General features: G+C 36.1%; 1 protein-coding gene across 10 annotated transcripts in view; it reads left to right on the forward strand.

Annotated features, from left to right (window-relative positions):
* Positions 1 to 20700, forward strand: part of LOC105485489 (helicase for meiosis 1) — a 134733-nt gene that overhangs the window by 95691 nt on the left and 18342 nt on the right. For 9 of the 10 annotated variants that reach the window (XM_071080537.1, XM_071080574.1, XM_071080745.1 and 6 more), the window contains 3 exons: positions 127 to 273; positions 18877 to 18957; positions 19199 to 19314. In XM_071080537.1, the coding sequence (XP_070936638.1) occupies positions 127 to 273; positions 18877 to 18957; positions 19199 to 19314 (344 nt within the window). Of the gene's footprint in view, positions 1 to 126; positions 274 to 9801; positions 11668 to 18876; positions 18958 to 19198; positions 19315 to 20700 lie in introns of those variants that run through there. The other variant, XM_071080869.1, reaches the window with a different exon arrangement.

Genomic DNA, 20700 nt, shown 5'->3' on the forward strand with positions numbered 1-20700 from the left:
TAACTTTGTGGACTTCTTAGCTCTAGAAGTTATAAAAATGTAAGAGAGATAAAAAGAAATGTGTTCTCATATGTGGATTTATATGACTTACATAAGCATTTGTATACTTTTTTTTTCATTTTCCAGTTGGGCTTGATGTTCAGCGGAAATTTACAGTCTTTTACTTAGAACCCAAGAGGTTTGAAAATCAAATGACTATGCAAAGAAAATCTGAAAAACAGATTTCCCATTCTAAACTTTCAGATAGATCTACAGTAGCAGGACCTAATAAAGGTAAATAGCTCTATTAATTCTTATTTTATATTAAAGCAAAGGTATGGCTAGAGAGGAATATCAGTGTTATGGTACTGCAACACTCCGATTGAGGATACTCTGGAATAAGATATTTAAGCTTCATAGTTATTGCATTAATAGTATATAGTAGAGATTCTTATAGTTAGTATTTGTCAAATTGGGGTGATAATTGGGGAACAAGTTTTTTGATTCACCTTTTGGTATATGTCTTAGTCCGTTTTCGTGCTGCTGTTAAAGACATACTTGAGACTGGGAAGAAAAAGAGATTTAATTGGACTTACAGTTTCATATGGCTGGGGAGGCCTCACAATCATGGTGGGAGTTAAAAGGCACTTCTTACATGGCGGCAGCAAGAGAAAAATGAGGAAGAAGCAAAAGCAGAAACCCTTGATAAACCCATCAGATGTCATGAGACTTATTCACTATCAGAATAGCAAGGGGAAAACTGGCCTCCACGATTCAGTTACCTCCCCCTCAGTCCTTTCCACAACATGTGGGAATTCTGGGAGATACAATTCAAGTTGAGATTTTGGTGAGGACACAGCCAAACCATGTCAGTATACGTTTTTCCTTTTCCATACTTATGCCATCATTACAGCCATTGTCAGGGGAGAGCAAGTGATGTACAAGAATCAACAGATCTGTCAGATTTGTCTTAACAGATCTGTTAAGACAAATCAGAGTGAAAATGAATTATTGTTTTTTATTATGGGAATTTTTCAAACATATACAAAAGTAGATAGAAGTATATGATGAACTTTAATTTACTCATTATCCACTTTAAACAGTAATTAACTCATGGCTACTACTTTCATCTATACCTCTCTTTAGTTTTTTTTCATCCATATTTTGAAGCAAATTTTAGATATCGCATGATTTCCTCCATACATGTTTCATTATATATCTATCTAAATGGTAAAGATTTTTTTAAACTACAATACTTTTATACATAAAAACTAATATCCAATATTAAGTCAGGGTTCAAATTGTCTCATAAATATTGTAAATATATTATCATCTTCATACCATCTAGATATACCAGATTAACTCCTGAGTTCTTTTGGCTGTTTCCAGTAGTTTTGATAGTTTCTTTGCTATGCAGAGTAATATGCTGTTCTAGGCTCATCTTGTATATATCTAGCTTCAGTCCCATACATAATAAACCCTTTGTTCAAGAAGCCTTTTTTTTAATGTTAGTAGGTTTCAGAGATCACAATCTGTGTCCTAGAGGAGCTCATTGCCTTTGACTGATCATGATCTCTTAGATTTTTTCATGCATAGAGTTAAGTATTATGTGATTTTTTTTTGTCTTAAAAGACATCATAAATTCATACTTATCAAATCAAATTCAGAGATAACAGAATTTATCCTTAAACTCAATTATCTATATACGCCTTCTATCATGCTGAGAAACTTGGTTCTCAATGGCTCAAAAATAATAGAATATCACTAATTTTCTATCCTTTATATACATTACACACACAATAAACAGTCTGAAAATAGCAGCATCAGACTATCACTCTTAATATGATCATTAAAATTTGAGAATTATTTTACAGGTATTTTTGTTGTTAGACTGTATCTTACTATCTTAGACTATATCTCAATAGTAAAATTATGTGTTTAAAAATCACTTGGAATAGATCCTCTGAATGCGGCCATGTCACTCTGGATACATATACTTTCATTTGTTTCATTTTATTTTATATTTTTAGGAATAGCTTTTAAAAATTAATTTTGTTTTATAATAATGTAAAACATTTACATGGCTCTGTAATTAAATCTACAAAACAAGCACTAAATATATAAACACTTGCAGCATAGGCAGTCTGCCTTGCATGAAGCATAGGCAGTCTGCCTTGCATGAAGCATAGGCAGTCTGCCTTGCATGAAGCATAGGCAGTCTGCCTTGCAGTGCATTCTCATTCAGTTGGTCCTATTTTCACCTTTTTGACCCCATAAGGGGAGCAGTTAACAGACACTGGGGAATTTGAGAGCAGCAGTGTGATTAGTCATGCTCTCTGAATAGTATTGGCAATTATGATAAATAGTAACTGCAGTGAGTAGTGGCAGGAAGAGCACATTTAGAACCATTCTGTGAGCTCATGAGCATTCATCTTCTTCCTTTTGAAGAACACAAGAGAGCTTCCATTTCTGGGTAGGATATGGTTTTGTGGTAGGCCAGTGCTTCCCCAGCTACAACTATGAAAACCTTCATACCTTATAAAATTATAATTTTTAGGGCATCAGAGATTTGTGGAAGCAATAAGGACTAAAGGAACTAAAATTCTTATAAAAAGGCTAGGTAGACCATGCCCTATAAAAGGGTTTACATGATCAGCCACTCACTATGTTTGCCTGACAGAGAAAAAGGGAAACCTCTTCTGGTAAAATATAATCTGGAAACCACCCACACAATGTCTGTCATATGATAAAAAAATTATGAGGCCTGCAAAGAGACAAGACCATATGACTGATAATCAACTGTGTAAAGAAACAAGCCAGACATGGTGACACACACTAGTAGGCCTAGATATTCAGGAGGCTAAGGCAGAAGGACTTCTTCAGCCCAGGACTTTGAGGCTGTAGTGCACTATGATCATGCATGTGAATTTACCACTGCACTCCAGCCTGGGTCACATAGCAAGACCACATCTCTTTTAAAAAAGTGTAAAATAATTATGATTAATATTTTCAAGAAAATATAGAAAAAATAGGTAAATGCATGAAAAGATGGAAAGTTTTACCAGATAATTAAAATCTATACAGAGATTTAAATGGACTTTCTAGAACTGAAAATACAGTGTCTGAAGTGAAGAGCCAGTTGGGTAGGTTTAACATTAGGTTCAATATAAGCAAATGTAGGATTTGTGGGCTTTGAGACATATCAGTAGAAAATATCCAAATTGAAGCCCAGAGATAAGAGAATGGAAAGAACACAAAGGAATATAATACGCAAAAAAAAAAAAGGTCTAGCATATGCATAATTAAAGTCCCAGAAGCAGAGTAGAGAGAGAAGTGGACAAAATTAACCTTCAAAGAGACAATGGCAGAGTCCATTTTAAAATAATAAAAGACATCAACCAACAGATTTAGAATTTTGGTAAACCCCAAACAGAGGCAAATACAGGGAAAACCACACCTGGACACATTGTAGCAAAACTGCTGAAAATGTTAAAATTAGACACATCATTTATGCATTCCCTTCAAAAGAGCAACAGCGAAACTGACAGCTAACTTCTCAACAATAATGATGGAAAACAGAAGACAATGGAATGTCATATTCAAAATTTTACCAACCTAGGTTTCTGCCCAGTGGAAAATATCCTTCACGATGAAAGTGAAAAAAGACATAGAGAAAGAAAATAACTAAATAACTTTAGTATATTTATCAGCCTGAATTAAAATAAATACTAAGGCCAGGTTTAGTGGCTCATGCCTATAATCCCAGCACTTTGGGAGGCCAAGATGGGCAGATCTCTTGAGCCTAGTAGTTCAAGACCAGCCTAGGTAATGTGGTGAAACCCTGTCTCTACAAAAAAATTAAATTAGTATGGTGACGTGCACCAGTGGTCCCAGCTACTTGGGAGGATCATGTGACCCAGGGAAGTTGAGGCTGTAGTGAGCTGAGATCACACTACTGCACTCCAGCCTAGGTAACAGAGTGAGACCCTGTCTCAAAATAAAAAATAAAATAAAATAAATGCTAAAGAGATTTCCTTAGAGGAAAATGATCTCAGATGAAAACATGGATGTACTGGAGGGAATGAAGAAGAGTAGAAAGGATAAATATATGGCTAAATATAAATTGACTATGTAAAACAATAATTGAAATGGCTTTCAGAGTTTAAAATATATGTGGAAATAAAATGCAAAGCAAAAAATTACAGGCTTGCATCTCAAGAATATGCCATATCAAACAATAATGTAACAAGAAAAACAGAAATCAACGATACATAGGATATAAATATACAACAGAGAAAAATCAACAAAGCTGAGATTTGGTTCTTAGAAAAGATAAATAAAATTAAGAACTCTCTATGAGTGAAGACTGATCAAGAGAAAAAGAAAAAACACAAGTAACAATATCAAGAATGAAGAAGAAGATATTACATTGTACATCAAAACATTACTGAAGATATTCAAAAGCACAAAAACAAGATATTAACAATTTCGTAATGATAAATTTGACATAGTTTGGGTTAAAATGAGAAAATTTATTGAGAAGCAGAGCTTACCAAAACTGACAGAAGAAAATAAAAACTGAGTAGTCTGATACTAGTGAGACTTTGTCTCAACAAAAAGAAAAAAACCAAAAAAGAATTAAAGAAATTGTCATCATTTCTAAGCAACATGATTATAGAGAAAATCCAAAAGACTCTATGGACATGCCGTTGGAATTAATATGTTTAGAAATATCACTGAATGCAGTCAATATAAAAAACAATTGTACAATAGCACCAAAAAGAATAAAATACTTAGGAATAGATTGAACAAAAAAGCATAAGAATTGAACATTGAAAACTACAAAACACCATTGAAATAAATTAAAGAAGTTCTAAATAAATTGAAAAATATTTTATGTTAGTGGATTGACAGTCAATATTGTTAAGATGGCAGCACTTCTCTTATTAATACACAAATTCAACAAAGTCCATATCAAAATCCTAGCTGTATTTTTTGCAGAAATTCACAGGCTGATCCTAAAATTCATGTGGAAATACAAGGGACCCAGAATAGCCAAGCCAACCTTGAAAAAAAGGAACGAAGGTAGAGGACTCACAATTCTTGGTTTCAAAACTTGTTACAAAGCTGCAGTAATTAAGACAAGGTGCTGCTGTCATAATAATAGACATAAAGATCAATGGAATACAACTGAGAGTATAGAAATAAACCTATACCTCTCTGCCAATTGATTTTTGACAAGGATGCCAAAACAATTTGATGGTAAAAGAATTTGAAAATAATTTCAAGAAATAGGGCTGGGGAACTGCATAGACACATGCAAAAGGATATATTTGGACTCCTACCTCATACCATATACAAAAACTAACTCAAAATGAATCAAAGACCTAAAGGTAAGAGTTAAAACTCTAAAACTCACTAGGTGCGGTGGCTCATGCCTGTAATCCCAGCACTTTGGGAGGCTGAGGTGGGTGTATCACCTGAGGTCAAGAGTTCAAGACCAGCCTGGCCAAGATGGTGAAACCCTGTCTCTACTAAAAATACAAAAAAAAAAAAAAAAAATTAGCTGGCCATGGTGGTGGTCCCCTGTAATCCCAGCTACTCAGGAGGCTGAGGCAGGAGAATCACTTGAACCCAGGAGACGGAGGTTGCAGTGAGCCAAGGTCACTCCATTGCACTCCAGCCTGGGCAATAAGAGTGAAACTCTGTCTCAAAAACAAACAAACAAACAAAAAACTCTATAAAACTCTTAAAATAAAATATAGGTGTATATCTTCATCCATTACCATGTACAAGGCAACAGTTTCTTAGGTACGATATGTAAAGCTCTAGCAACCAAAGAAAAAATAGATGAATTGGACTTAATCAAGATTAAAAACTTTTGTGCTTCAGAGGACACTATTAAGAAAGTGAAAAGACAACCCACAGAATGGGAGAAAATACTGCAAATCATATATATCTGATAACAAACTAGTATTGAGTATATATAAAGAAATCTTACATTTCAACAGTAAAAAGACAAATAGCCCAATTAAAATTAGTCAAGGGGCTGGGCACAGTGACTCATGTCTGTAATCCCAACACTTTGGCAGACTGAGTTGGGTGGATCACTTGAGGTCAGGAGTTCAAGACCACCCTGGCCAATATGGTGAAACTCCATCTCTACTAAAAAATACAAAAATTATCCAGACATGGTGGTGCACGCCTGTAATCCCACCTACTCAGGAGGCTGAGGTGGAAGAATTGCTTGAACCCAGGAGGTAGAGGTTGCAGTGAGCTGAGATTGTGCCACTGCACTCCAACCTGGGTGACAGAGTGAGACTTAGTCTCAAAAATAAAATAAAAATAAAACTAGTCAAGAGATCTGAAGAGACATTTTCCAAAGAAGTGATACAAATGGTTAACACACATATGAAAAGATCCTCTACATTGTTAGTCAACGCAGAAATGCAAATCAAAACTACAGTAAGATACCACTTCCCACTCAGGAGGATGGCTTTAGTCAAAATGATGGACGATAGCATGTGTTGATAAGGATAGGGAGAATCTGGAACCTCAAACACTGCTAGTGGAAATGTAAAATTGTGGACTGCTTTGAAACACAGTAGTTCCTCAAGAAATTTAACACGGAATTAACATATGATCCAGCAATTGTACTCCTAGGTGTATATCCAAAAGAATTGAAAACATAATCATATGAAAACTTAGACATGAATGTATATAGCTGCATTATTTATAATAGCCTAAACTGGAAATAACCCAAATATCTATCAGCTGATGAATAGATAAGCAAAATGTGGTATATCCATACAATAGAATATTATTCAGCCAAAAAGAAAAACTAGTGATACATGCTACAGCACCGATGAGCCTTGAAAACATGCTAGATAGAAACTAGTCACAGAAGACCAGATATTGTATCCTTCAATTTATATGAAACGTCTACAACAGGTAAATCTATAGAGACAGAAAGTAGATTGGTGGTTGTCAGGGGTTGAGGGCAGAAATAAATGAGGAATGACTACTAATCGTTATATGGTGGGTTTTTTGTGTGTGTGGTGATGACAGTGTTCTGGAATTGTATGATGACTGTCGCACAGCCTTGGGAATACACTAAAAAGCCACTGAATTGTACAGTTTAAAAATGTGAATGGTATGGTATGAATTATAATTTAATTAAGAAATTTAAAAGTCCATTGTATTCCTATATACCAGCAAAAAGGAGAAATTATAATTTTAAAACAGCATTTACAATAGCATAAAATATCAACCTAGTAATAGAATAACAAAAGATGCTCAAGACCACTACATGAAAACTAAAAATCATTTTTTAAAGGAAATTAGGGAAAACATACATTAATTAAATAAGATACCATTTCAAGGACTGAAAAGTTTAATATTGTAAAGATATCAGTTCTCGCCAAATTAATCTTTATCTTCAATGCCATCCCAATTTCAGCAGGGTTTTGCTGCTGTTGTCATTTTTTTCTGAAATGACCAGCTAATTGTAAAATTCATATGAAAATTCAAAAGGACAGGGTAGTCAGGGCAAACTTGAAGAAAAAGATATTTGGGCAACCTACTTTACTAGATATCAAGACCTGTTATTAAACAATAGATAAAAGAATGTGATGTAGGCATAAGGATAGACACATTAACCAGTGGAATGGACTAGAGTCCAGAAATACACCTACAAATAATACAGTCATTGGTTTCTGACAAAGGTGAAGTGCCACACAGTTGGAAAAAGGACAGTCTTTCAATAAATGCTGCTAGACCAACTGGACGTCCGTATTGAAAAAATTGTATGTCAGGCTGGGCACAGTGGCTCACGCCTGTAATCCCAGCACTTTGGGAGGCTGAGATGGGTAGATCACGAGGTCAGGAGATTTAAGACCATCCTGGCTAACATGGTGAAACCCCATCTCTACTAAAAATACAAAAAATTAGCCGGGCATGGTGGCAGGCACCTGTAGTCCCAGCTACTCAGGAGGTGACTGGCATGAACCTGGGAGGTGGAGCTTGCAGTGAGCCGAGATTGCCACTGCAGTGCAGCCTGCGTGACAAAGCGAGACTCCGTCTCAAAAAAAAAAAGAAAGAAAAAAATTGTATGTCAACCCTGACCTCACACTGTACACAAAATTTATTTCCAAATAGATGACTGATTTAAATGTGAAAGAAAAACAATAAAACTTTTAGAGGAAAAAAAATAGGTCTTCAAGACCTTGGGATAGGTTGGCTTTTTTTTTTTTTTTTAAACAGGGCACTAAACGTTCTAACCATAAAAACACCATGAATTTGACTATGTTAAAATTAAGAACTCTGTTCATCAAAAAGATACCATTAAGAGAGTGAAGGGTGCAACTCACTGAATGTGAGGAAAAAAATTGAATACATATACCTGGTTGTTATGAGCTGAATTGTGTGCACCCCCAAATTAATATGCTGAATTCATCAGAGTGCGACTCTATTTGGAGATAGGGTCTGTAAAAGATAATTGAATTAAAATAGGGTTCCTTAGGGTGAACCCCAATCCAACATGACTGGTGTTCTTATAAGAAGAGGAAATTAGGATGCAGGCACGCATGGAGGGAAGATCATGTGAAGACACAGTGAGCGATAAACATTCACAAACCAAGGAGAGGAACCCTACCAACACCTTAATCTTAGACTTGTAGCCTGTAGAATTGTGAGACAATAAATTTCAGTTGTTTAAGCCACTCAATCTGCCACTTTGTTATGGCAGCCTTAACAAATTAATACACTGAAAAGAATGATTTTACATAATATATAAAGAACTCTTATGTGTATTAGTAAATATTTTAAAAATGAGTACCCAATTGAACAGACACTTCAAAATAGAAGATATCCAAAAAGTCAAGAACATATTAAAGGGTATTTAACTTCATTAGACAATGTGAGAATGAAAATCTACAATGAAATATTGCTGTATCATTATTCAACCATCAAAAGGACTTAAGTGAAAAAGAAAATACCAAGCATTGATGAGGATATATAACAACTGTTACTCTTAATCACTAATATGATTATAGATTGCTACAACTACTTCAGAAAACTAGCAGTATTTATTAAAGCTTAGCATATGCATTCTATGATAGAGTAATTCCCCTGGCATATTATGTGATAGCGCAATTCTTCTTCTAGGTGTATACCAGATAGAAGTGTGCATATATGTTCACCAAAAGATGTATTTTGGAATGTTCATAGCAGTACTATCATATTAGCCCTAAAACGGAAACCAGCCAAAAGCTCATCAGCAGTTAGACAGACAAATGAATTGTGGTATATTGACCCAATAGAATTCTACAGGGGTCAGAAAACTTTCTTAAAAGGCCAGATAGTCAATGTTTTTGGTTTGCAGACTGTAGATCTTTATAACTATGCAAGTCTGTCTTTGTAGGTCTTTGCAACCCAAAAGCAGCCGTAGATAATATGTAAATGAATAGACATAGGTGTATTCCAGTAAAACTTTATTTACAAAAATAGATGGCTGGCCCATGGACTATAGTTTCCAACCCCTGCTATAGAGCAAGGAGATTGAATTAGCTATGACTACACACAACAATATGAATGAATATCACTAACATAAAGTAAAGCAAAAGAAGCCAGACACAAAAAGTAATACTGTATGCTCGAGCCCATGTATATAAATTGCAAAAATAAGCACTACTAACTCTCATGGTTTGAATTGTGTTTCACAAAAACATATGTTGATGTTCTAATGCCTGGTACCTGTGAATGTGATCTTATTTGCAATAGTTTGCAAACGTAATCAAGTTAACGTGGACCCTAATCCAATAGGACTGCATCCTAATCCAATACGACTGGTGTCCTTATATGAAAAGGCAAAAAGACACAGACACAGAGAAAAGTCCATATGAATACCAATACAGAGGAAAGACAGCCATGCAAAGACAGAGGCAGAGATTATAGTTCTGCTCCCACAAGCCAAGAAATGTCTAGAGCTATCAGAAATTGGAAGAGTCAAGGAAGGATCCTCCCCTAGAGGCTTCAGAGGGAGTATGGCTCTGCCAACAACTTTATTTCAGACTTTTAATGTTCAGAACTGTAAAAAAATAAATTTCTGTTGTTTTAAGCCACCCAGTGTGTGGTATTTTGTTATAGCAGCCCTAGAAAACTAATATACTAATCTGTGCTGTTAAAAGTCAAGATAAATGTTACTCTTGACAGAGTTGACTAGAATAGGACAGAAAGATAGTTTCTAGGGGTGCTGATATTTCTCTGTTGTGGGTAGTACTGAACCCTATATATATTATTTCCTTATTAAGTCAAGAACTTTCACCTTTTCACTTAAAGGAAACACTTTACAGCTTCTCTTTGGCACATCCAAATTGCCAGCATCACTACTCTTGTGCTTTGGAGCCATTATTAAGTAATATAAGGATTACTTGAACACAAGTACTGTGATACCATGACCATCGATTTGATTATTGAGACAGCTACCAAGGGACTAAGGGGTGGTTAGCATATACAACCTGGATATGCTGGACAAAGGGATGATTCACATCCAGGACAGAATGAAGTGGGACAGCATGAGATTCTATCACGCTACTCAGAATGGTGTGCAGTTTAAAACTTACGAAATATTTAATTCTGAAAATTTTCATGTAATATTTTCAGACCAGAGTTGACCTTGTATAACTGAAACTGTGGAAAGTAAAATCATGGATGAAGGGGGCTACTGTATGTAGTCATCCAAATCTTAGGAACTTATGCACATCCCTATTGTACAATTCAATTTTTATATGTAAATGTATATATCCCTGGATAAAGATACACAATTATACCTTTAAACATAACATACATACACTATTTCTTAGTAACTGACACAATGACGGGTCAGTAGATTACTCTACTAAGGTTGTGACACCAAATTTGGGCCTTTTCAAAACAATCCAAATTTCACTTGTTCTAATCCCTTGACAGATGGTGTTATTAAATGATACAAACTGATATTTAGTTAAAAGAATATAATTGCTAAATGGCTATTTCCAAATATGCTTGCAAGCTGAACAAATGTTTCTATTTTGTTTATCATCAAATTATAGGACTATGTATAAAAACAAAAACATGCACCTTAGGGAATGTAAAATAATGGAAAATTCTTTTCATGCTTTCTACAACTTATTAGTCCGTTTTCATGCTGCTGATAAAGACATAACTGAGACTGGGTAATTTATAAAGAAAATGAGGTTTGTGGGGCTCACAGTTCCACGTGACTGGGGAGGCCTCACAATCATGGCAGAAGGTGAAAGGCACGTCTTACATGGTGGCAGACGAGAGAATGAGAACCAGGCGAAAGGGGAAACCCCTTATAAAATCATCAGATCTTGTGAGACTTATTCGCTACCACAAGAACAATATGGGGGAACCTGCCCCCATGATTCAGTTATCTCCCCCAGTTCCCTCCCACAACATGTGGGAATTATGGAAGCTGCAAATCAAGATGAGATTTGGGTGGGACACAGCCAAACCATATCAAACTTTTTGAAAACATTCTTTTAGCTGCAATTTCTCACATATGGTTATAGTTTCAAGAGGTAAAATTCTTGTACAATTTGAGGAAGAACATTTTTGTTATTTTTAGTATATGGCAATGTGAAATATGTTTTTAAGTTGTAAAAACAAAAATTAAAAAATGTTCAGGCCTGCTCTTAGTATATGAAAATTAGACATTCAAACTTCTTATCTTTTAAATGCATTCTAAATAAGAGCTATAGGCTTTGCTTAATTTAAAGAAAATCTATTTGACATTAATAAATTTATCTTCATTTGCAGTGTTACTCAGAATATGAAAATTTAATGTCTTGGGACTGGGCGCAGTGGCTCACACCTGTAATCCCAACACTTTGGGAGGCCGAGGCAGGCGGATCACCTGAGGTCAGGAGTGCGAGACTAGCCTGCCCAATGTGATGAAACCCCATCTCTACTAAAAATACACAAATTAGTTGGGCATGGTGGCAGACACCTGTAATACCAGCTATTCGGGAGGCTGAGGCAGGAGAATTGCTTGAGCCTGGGAGGTGGAGGTTGCAGTGAGCCGAGACTGTGCCACTGCACTCTAGCCTGGGCAACCAGTTCAAAACTCTATCTCAAAATAATAATAATAATAATAATAATAATAATGTAGTTGAATGAATACAAGGATAAAGCCAATCCTCAGGCACATTGTGTGTACATTTAAATACTAGTCAAAAGGCAGTCTACTTTTCTTTATATTGTTTAGTGTGTATGTGCATTAAGTTGCAAAATCAAGGACTCCAGTTTAGTGTATTTCTTTTCTTCATAAATAAATAACAAAATGATAGTCAAATATTTGACAGAAAAATGAAAAGGAGACTCATCATTAAAAATAAAACCATGAATGCATAAATCTATGATTAGCATAAATGGAGAACTGCAAAAGTCAAAGTAATATTTAAAAGATACTCCAGTAGCTTCTGCACAGACCAGATTATTTGAATTTATAATTAGAAAGTTACACTAAGTGTGTCAGAGATTCTTGTTATTTTCTATTTATTGTCTCGACTTTTTTTTTTAAAGAAGTGACCCTTGCCCCACCACCTCTTAATGACCCTGTTAAAGTAATTTTAAGTATTTTCTTTCAATACATAAAACTATGAAATATTTGCATCTCAGATTATGACAGTGATGGAATATGAAATCTGCTATCTTTAGGCTGGGTGCAGTGACTCACACCTGTAGTCTCAGCACTTTGGGAGGCCAAGGTGGTTGTACTGCTTGAGCTTACAGGTTCAAGACCAGCCTGGGCAACATGGTTGGTCTCTACAAACCCTGTCTCTACAAAAACTACAAAAATTAGCTGGGTGTGGTGGTGCACGCCTGTAGTTCCAGCTACTGAGGGGGCTGAGATGGGAGAATCGCTTGAGCCTGGGAGGCTGAAGTTTCAGTGAGCTGAGATGGTGCTACTACACTCCTGCCTGGGTGATACAGCCAGACTTTTTCTCAAAAGAGAAGAGTACAGCTTAGATTAATTTTTTTCTGAGAACCTTATCTTTCTAATTACCAATATCTGTAAGCTTATATTTGCTAATAAGACAAATTCAGACAATTCTCAGGAGGTAGGGAGAGCGGCAGAGTAGAGGGGAGCACTTTTATTTTCGAAGTACCATGTGTAACAAAAATACAGCAAAAAGATTTCATCAGGTAGTATCCATTTGCTAGTATTATATAAACAAACAAACAAAACTTGCATACAGTCCTCATTCCTGAAAAGACTTGCCAACTTTGCCTTGAAATTTTTGGGAGCCGTCAGAATCTCTCCATTAGATTCCCAGATTGTAGTTGTTGCCACTGGGAGCAAATGTGCGTAGTTATTGTGCACCACCTTGTGGCAGCGTTGAGACATCCTTCTTTTTCAGAAGTTCTTTAGTATGTAAGAGACAAAGGCAACTCTTTATTGCTCAATTTAAAACAGGAACTTGCAAAGCTTTTCTTCCTAGTCTTCCCACCTCAAAACAATAGGTTCCTTCTCCAAATAACTTAAATGAATCATTTGGGAGAGCTGAAGCAACTGGTACAACTAGAGAGAGTTGTTGATAGATCAGGCTCTGGAATTAGACTACCTTGAATTAGAATCTCACATTTGCTACTTACTAACAGCATAGTCTTGAGCATCTTACTTAACCTCTGTAAGAATTAATTTTCTCATATGCGAAATGGAGATATGGTAGGAACCTTATAGGCAGACAACCAAGGGTGACTAGACATTTGAGGAAAATGTAGAATGTGTGAAAGTCCAAAATAAGTAAATAGAAAATGGATGAAAAAGCAACAGGATAATTCAGGAATGTAATAAAACCTAATATAAAACTTTAGTAACCTCAGAGAAATTAAAGATTAAATTGCAACCACAAAACTGAATAGGATGCCATTTTAAAATAAAAAGAACCAGAGCAAGCACAGAGAAGCAAAAATTATGTTTGGAAAGAAAACTGGAGGGCTTGAAGATAAAGTCAATACCTTCTCACTGAAAGCAGAAAGTCAAGGAGACAGAAAATATAAGAGAAAAAGGAGGCAATTTAAGAGCCCAGAATCTAACTTATAAGTGTTCAAGAAAGAACAAATACATCAGAAGAAATAATTTGAGAAAACTTTTTAGAACTGAAGTGCGACAGAAATCTTCACATTAAAAAGGCTTACTTAATGCTAGTTAGGCTGAATGAAAGGTCTATATATAAAGCATAATTGCAATATTTCAGAACATTGTGGATAAAGATAAAATTGTAAATGCTTACAAGGAACAAAAATAAAAAATTGCAATAGTCTTTTTGTGAGCAAAGTTGGATGCTAAAAATCAATTGATTTAAAATTCTACTTGTAAGCCAGGTGCAGTGGTTTGTGCCTGTAATCCCAGCTACTTGAAAGGACGAGAAAGCAGGATCGCTTGAGCCCAAGAGTCCAAGGCTGCGGTGAGCTGTGATCTCACACCTGCACTCCAGCCTGGGTGACAAAGTGAGACCCTGTCCCCAAAACTAGTAATAAAAAATAAAATTCCAAGGGAAAAATGATTTTCAACCTTGTGTTATATGCCCAGCTAAACTACTAAGTATGAAAGTAATATAAAGATACCTTAATACATTCAAAGATTCAGAAAATTTTATTCTCACACATCCTTTCTTAGGCAGTTGCTTGAAATTGAGCACCAGTAAAACAAGAAAGAAAAAGCCCAAGAATCAGCTTTTTCAGCCCAGGAAATTCAGCCCAGGAAATTAATGAAAGAAAGTTCAAAGGTGACAGTTATAGGACAGGGCTAGGTTGCATTAGGAGGCAGATAGAGGGTTCAAGGAAGGAGGCATCTATGAGGGAAAAATAAATGGGTGAGGTATTTCCATGTATTTGTTTTTACCCTTGAACTATTGCGTGAACTTAAAGAAACAAGGTGGATATTGCTAGAATAAAAGGAAGGCTGCAAAACTTCAGGGGAAGCAATATGCTGCTCGAGAAAGAAAACCACTCCACTTGACTCTGCGTTAAAAATATTTTTACCTTCTGTATATCTCTCAAATCAGTCTATTCTCTGTAACTCTACCTCCACCACCACTCTGGAGTTACCATCATTTCTGCTTAGACTTCTACTGGTTTTTTTGCATCCTTTCTGTCTTATCTCAAATCTGTTCTCCATATTACATTCTATACAGTGATGTTTTTCAAAATGCAAATCTGATTATGCCCCCTCTTTGACTAAAACACTTCAGTGGCTTCCCATAGCTCTTCGAATCTAAATCATTAGCATCCCCTAGAAGGTTCTATATGGTTACATGGTCAGCCAGTCCCTAAGCAGCAATGCAGTGGTAGCTGCTATGTAGTCTTGCCTCACTTTTGTAGATTTGGCTGGTAAGGACACCCTGATGGATTTAAACAGTTTTATTACTTACACAGATGGCAAAGCAAGATCAGCATGGTATTAGCTGCTTATATCCCCAATTCCACAGGATGATACCAAACTAGAGGGGTCAGATGACAGACAACATGAGTGGTGAGTTGCTTTGTTTTTGAGAAGTGAACTCTAGGCTGCAGCTAAGCAGTTTTATCCGAAAGGGACAAAGTGGAAAGTTCCATGCCTTAGTGGAATCAGGGAGGCAGATGAGAAACTGCCTCATGGCAAGTCTTCTGCAAGATCGGGGGTTTTCTGCAAGGTATGTAGCAAATGTGAAACGGCCTTTGATAGCTCCTCACAAGACTGCCTATCTTGCCATTTTTAAGGGTGATCCCAGGGCATTCTGCCAACAGTCGAGTCTTACCTACATGGCCTATATGGAGACATGCAATTGCCATGGTGCCATGGTGGAACTGTTCCCCTGCTAACATAGGCTGCCTTTACTACCACTATAGTCTTATCTTATGTACTTTCTCATATTTGCTAGCATCAGTCATACTGACCTTTCAGTTTCTCCAATGTGCCATGCTTTTCCTTGTCATAGAGCTTTAGCATATGCTGTGCCCTCTGCCTGAATCCCACTTTCTCCTCACTCTTTGCCTTCTTAACTTCCCTTCTTTCTTTGGTACTCAGCCCAACGTTCCTGACCAGAACAGCTCCACCTCTTATCGCATAGCATGATGTACCTCTCCTTCACAGCATTCAGAACAATTTTAGTTTTAAATTTATTTGTATAATCTTGAATTGATGTAATAGTAGAGATAGTGGGGATAATACATACATTAATATATTTATCGCCTAATTGTCAAATGTTTTTACATACTTAATTACATTTTATTTTTACATCTCAGTGAGATAAACAGAACAGATATTATTTTAAATCTTTTTTCCTAAATAAGAGCCTATATTAGAGCTCATTTTAAATTCTATTTTAGTGTTCCCTGTACTTCACCACTATGTTTTTTCTGTAAATACATTAAATGTAATGCAGCATACAGTAAGCAAGAGGCACAGAGAAAATGTCACAGGGGCCCAAAGGAGAGGGAAATCAGATCAGGTCATCACCATAGACCTCCAACACAGAGGTCCCATTTGAGTCAGACTTGAAGTTGGTAGGCATCTGTTGGGCAAGGAAGTGAGGGTCTTCTAAGACAAGAGATAATATCAAAGCTACAGTTATAGAAAGGCATGGGACTATTTGAAGAATGGCAGTTGAATGTGTTTTGATGGATGTAGGGTCCCAGGAAGGGAAGCTGGAATTGGATCGTGCAGGGCCTTGAAGATGGAATTGATTTTGTTTGCAGTAGGAAGTAACTTACGTTTCTAAGTGGGCAAATTGATCTGATCAGCATTGAACTTTAAGCATTAAAGAAGCAACAATGTGTAGAATAAATTGTAGCATGGAGGATTGGATTCAAAGAAACCAGTTTTGATCTAAGTGAGAGGTAACAGGATCATGACTTGGGACAAAACACCTGAAGCAGTAAGTCATGACACACCTTACAAAGTTTAATGTCAAAGCCTTTCAGTCAGTGCCTAAGAGGAACACACTTGTGTTTGAGGAACGTTAGGTCTATTTAATGTACTGCAGCAAAGGAGAGATCCATAGCAACAGAACTGTGGGTCATCTCAGGGAGCCGGGATGATTTTCTTCTTATAGGATTTCAGAATCTTATTATAGGATTTCAGCTTGTGCTGGGTGACTCTTGGGAAGGTTTAGGGAAAGCAGAGGTCAGTTCTAGATTGGATGCCCTCAGGAAGTGAGATATTGGGTATTTTGGTACATTTTATTTTGGAAGTGAGATTTAAAAAATAGTAGTCATCTGTGATAGCCAGAAGAGGGGGATGTTTCATTATTTTTACGGTTCTTGAGGGTTCTTTTCTCTAGTTTCAGAAATACTTACATGGTAGTCTTATCTCTGTCTTCTTCTACTATGGTCACAGAGTGGCCTTATCTGGGTATTTACATTCTCACAATTGTTTGCTCAATTGGAAATACTGTGGTTTAGCTGTCAGCTACCAGCCGCCAGGTGTTTTTACTTCATCAGTACCCAATACATTGATCTGTTCAGCCCCAAGGACCAGCCATTGCCTCCTATGTTGAGCAGCCTCATCCATTTCCCTAGGCTGCAATATGTATATTATCACTGTCTAGATATGCCATGACTTGGAAAAGCTTGATTGAACAATGGTACCGAAAATGAAGAGTAAAGGACTAACAAATGTTGTAAAGGTTTTCAAGCTCTCCACTATCTCCAACATTTCTGGGTCATTTAAAATCTATGCTCCAGCAAAAATAAACTGATTTCACCTCTTACAGTCTGTGATTTGTTGCCTTTGGGTATTATGCCCTCCATCTGGAATATCTTCCTTTGGTCTCATTCTCATGTTCATATTTCTGTCTGTCCTTCAAGGACCAGTTCAAACATCTCTCTCCTTCCCTGTGCTACTAGTGAGAGCTAAGATCAAGAAAAAGCTGATTTAAAATATAATAAATGAAGAATAAATTATATATTTGGATATATTAATTCTAACTTAGAAGAGTCAAGATGGAAACAATCTCTCTTTTCTGTGAATTCATACAGCAAATTTATTAGATCCCTAAAGCATTTATTTCTAATATTTATTAAATATGTATTACATCCTGTTTACTAACTTCTGTTAGCAGTACCATCAAAATGCCATGACGTTTTCTTCTTTCCAGGTTATTCAGGCTTAAGTACAAAGCAGCAGAAGTGTTTTTGAACTCCACCCTCATTCTTACCTCATTTAGTATATAAGTTACTGATATGTGGCCATATTTGGCCCTATTTTATATATATATAATATATGTTGTATATATACACACACATATAAAATATATACCATGGAGGTTGAGAGTATTAAATTATATATATAGTATTAGATTATATAGACATATATATAGACTATATGGACATATATATATAGACACACACATCTATATATGTAGACACACACACAGACACATATATATATAGACACACACACACACACCAGGGAGGTCATACACACACACCAGGGAGGTCGAGAGAAGCTTGTAGGTGGCTCGATGTTTCTTGTTGGGACTAATAGTGGGGCAGGGACTAACTTATCAAAAATATGTTTTAAAAATTACCAGGCGTGGTGGTAAGTGCCTGTAGTCCCAGTTACTTGGAAGGCTGAAACAGGAGGATCTCTTGAGCCCAGGAGATTGAGGCTGTAGTACTAATTATGGTGCCTGTGAATAGCCACGGCACTCCAGCCTAGGCAACATAGCAAGACCCCATCTCTTTATTAAAAAAGAAATTACATGGATTACAAAACACTTAAGGAAATATACAAATGAATATTTTTGTATTGTCTGAAAGGAAGGAAACTGGATAAAAATTAATTATATTAAATTAACAATAATAAATGCAGTGACAAATAGGTTTGTTTTTCCTATATTAATTTAGGAATGACTGCCAGCAAAAAACTTGGGAACCGAGAATGCAATCATCCTTGTAAAAGTAAACATACATGTGGACATGACTGCTGTGAGTTCCTCAAAACAAGTTTATTTCAAGTGTTCAAAATTGAAAGGTTTTTGGTGGATGGTAATGATATCCTAATTATCTATGTATGATATTTATAGTATGCAATGTAATAACTCGATTTTCTCTCTTTTGTGGGCAACATGAAAAAAGTAAATACTAGATTTGAAATTTTAAAGAAATTTGACTTTATAAGAATAAGATCTGAAGTTTAACCTAAAGAATCTGAAGTTTCTTTTCATAGGTAAAATTGGAGTTGCACAGAAGTCAGAAATTAAAGAGTCAACAATTTCTTCATATTTATCTGATTTAAGAAACAGGAATGCTGTTTCATCTGTTCCTCCAGTTAAACGTCTGAAGGTTAATTTTAATAATATTTTTCCCTTTGTTCTGTAATTAAATGTATATAAATATTCTTTATTCTGTCTATCAATTAGGTAGGTATCCACAGTGTACTTTAGAATTACTGGTGGGCTTGACTAAGAATATTACCATTATTCATAGTCCTTCTTCTCTTCTTTCTTCCTTCCTTTTTTTCTAAATCTTTCTTCTTTCCTTTCATCTTCATTGAGCACCAAGAATATGCCAAAGTGCTAAGATATAGTGATGAATAATACAGTATTATTCCGAATCATAGAATTTGTAGTTGAGTGAGGAATACAAATAAGTCAATATGCTTTTTTAGTGTAGTGTGATGAGTGATTCTGTGACAGAAGTACAACACACTTAAGTTTAGATAGAAAATGTACTCAATCAACATTTGATGGACCAAGAAAGGATTCCTAATAGATGTGATTGAGACCTGAAGGATAAGCCAAGGATGGAGGGGCAGGCACCAGAATGATAGTAGGAAGGGATAGCTCAATATTCCAGGAATAAAGATTATACAAAGGTCCAGAGATAGTAAAAAGAGAGAGAGAGAGATCTTTAAAGAAACTCTTTCTCAGTAACACAGTATGTCTAGAGTTCAATTTCAAGTAAAGGAATAGAGAGAGATGAGGCTGAAGAGGTAAGTAGGAGCTAGATCATGCAGACCTTTTTGCTATTTTAAGGAATTAGACTTTATCATGAAAGTACTGAGAAGCCAATGAAAGGTTTTAACAGTGACATGATCAAAATTGTATTTTATAAAGGTCACTCTGACTGCAATGTAGAAAAGGGATTAAAGGATGATAGAATAGGAACAAAGGGACTCATTAGGTGGTTTTTACAATAATCTAAGCAAAATAATGGCCTAGTTTAGGGTAGTGGCAATAGCAATGGAGAGAAGTGACTAGGTTAAATTATTTTTCAGAGGTAGAATCGCTACCTTGCTACTTCGTTGGTTATAAGAGACAAAGTAGAAGGAGCAGTCAAAAATGATGCCCAGCTTTCTGGCATTAGCAACTGGGAGAAAAGTAGGGGCTCGTTCGGGTAGATATTCTGAAGGAAAAGCAAGTTTGCCGGAATAGAGAACAGGATAAGTTCAACTTGGGAAATACTGAATTTAGAGGGCCTGCAAGATATCTAGATAAAGATGTCCTACAGACAGTTGGATATAACTGTTTGAAAATCAGGAGAGAGAGCTGAGCTAGAAGTAGAAATTTGAGAGTCATTCACATGTAGATGACAATTGAAGCCACAGGAATAAATGAGATCTTTGATTGAGAAAGTGTAGTGTAAGAAGAGACCTAGTGAAGAACCATGAAGAATGCCAACATTTAGGCCGGACGTAGTGGCTCACGCCTGTAATCCCAGCACTTTGGG

The sequence above is a fragment of the Macaca nemestrina genome, chromosome 1 (genome assembly GCF_043159975.1).
Source record: "Macaca nemestrina isolate mMacNem1 chromosome 1, mMacNem.hap1, whole genome shotgun sequence".
NCBI classification, from domain to species: Eukaryota; Metazoa; Chordata; class Mammalia; order Primates; family Cercopithecidae; genus Macaca; species Macaca nemestrina.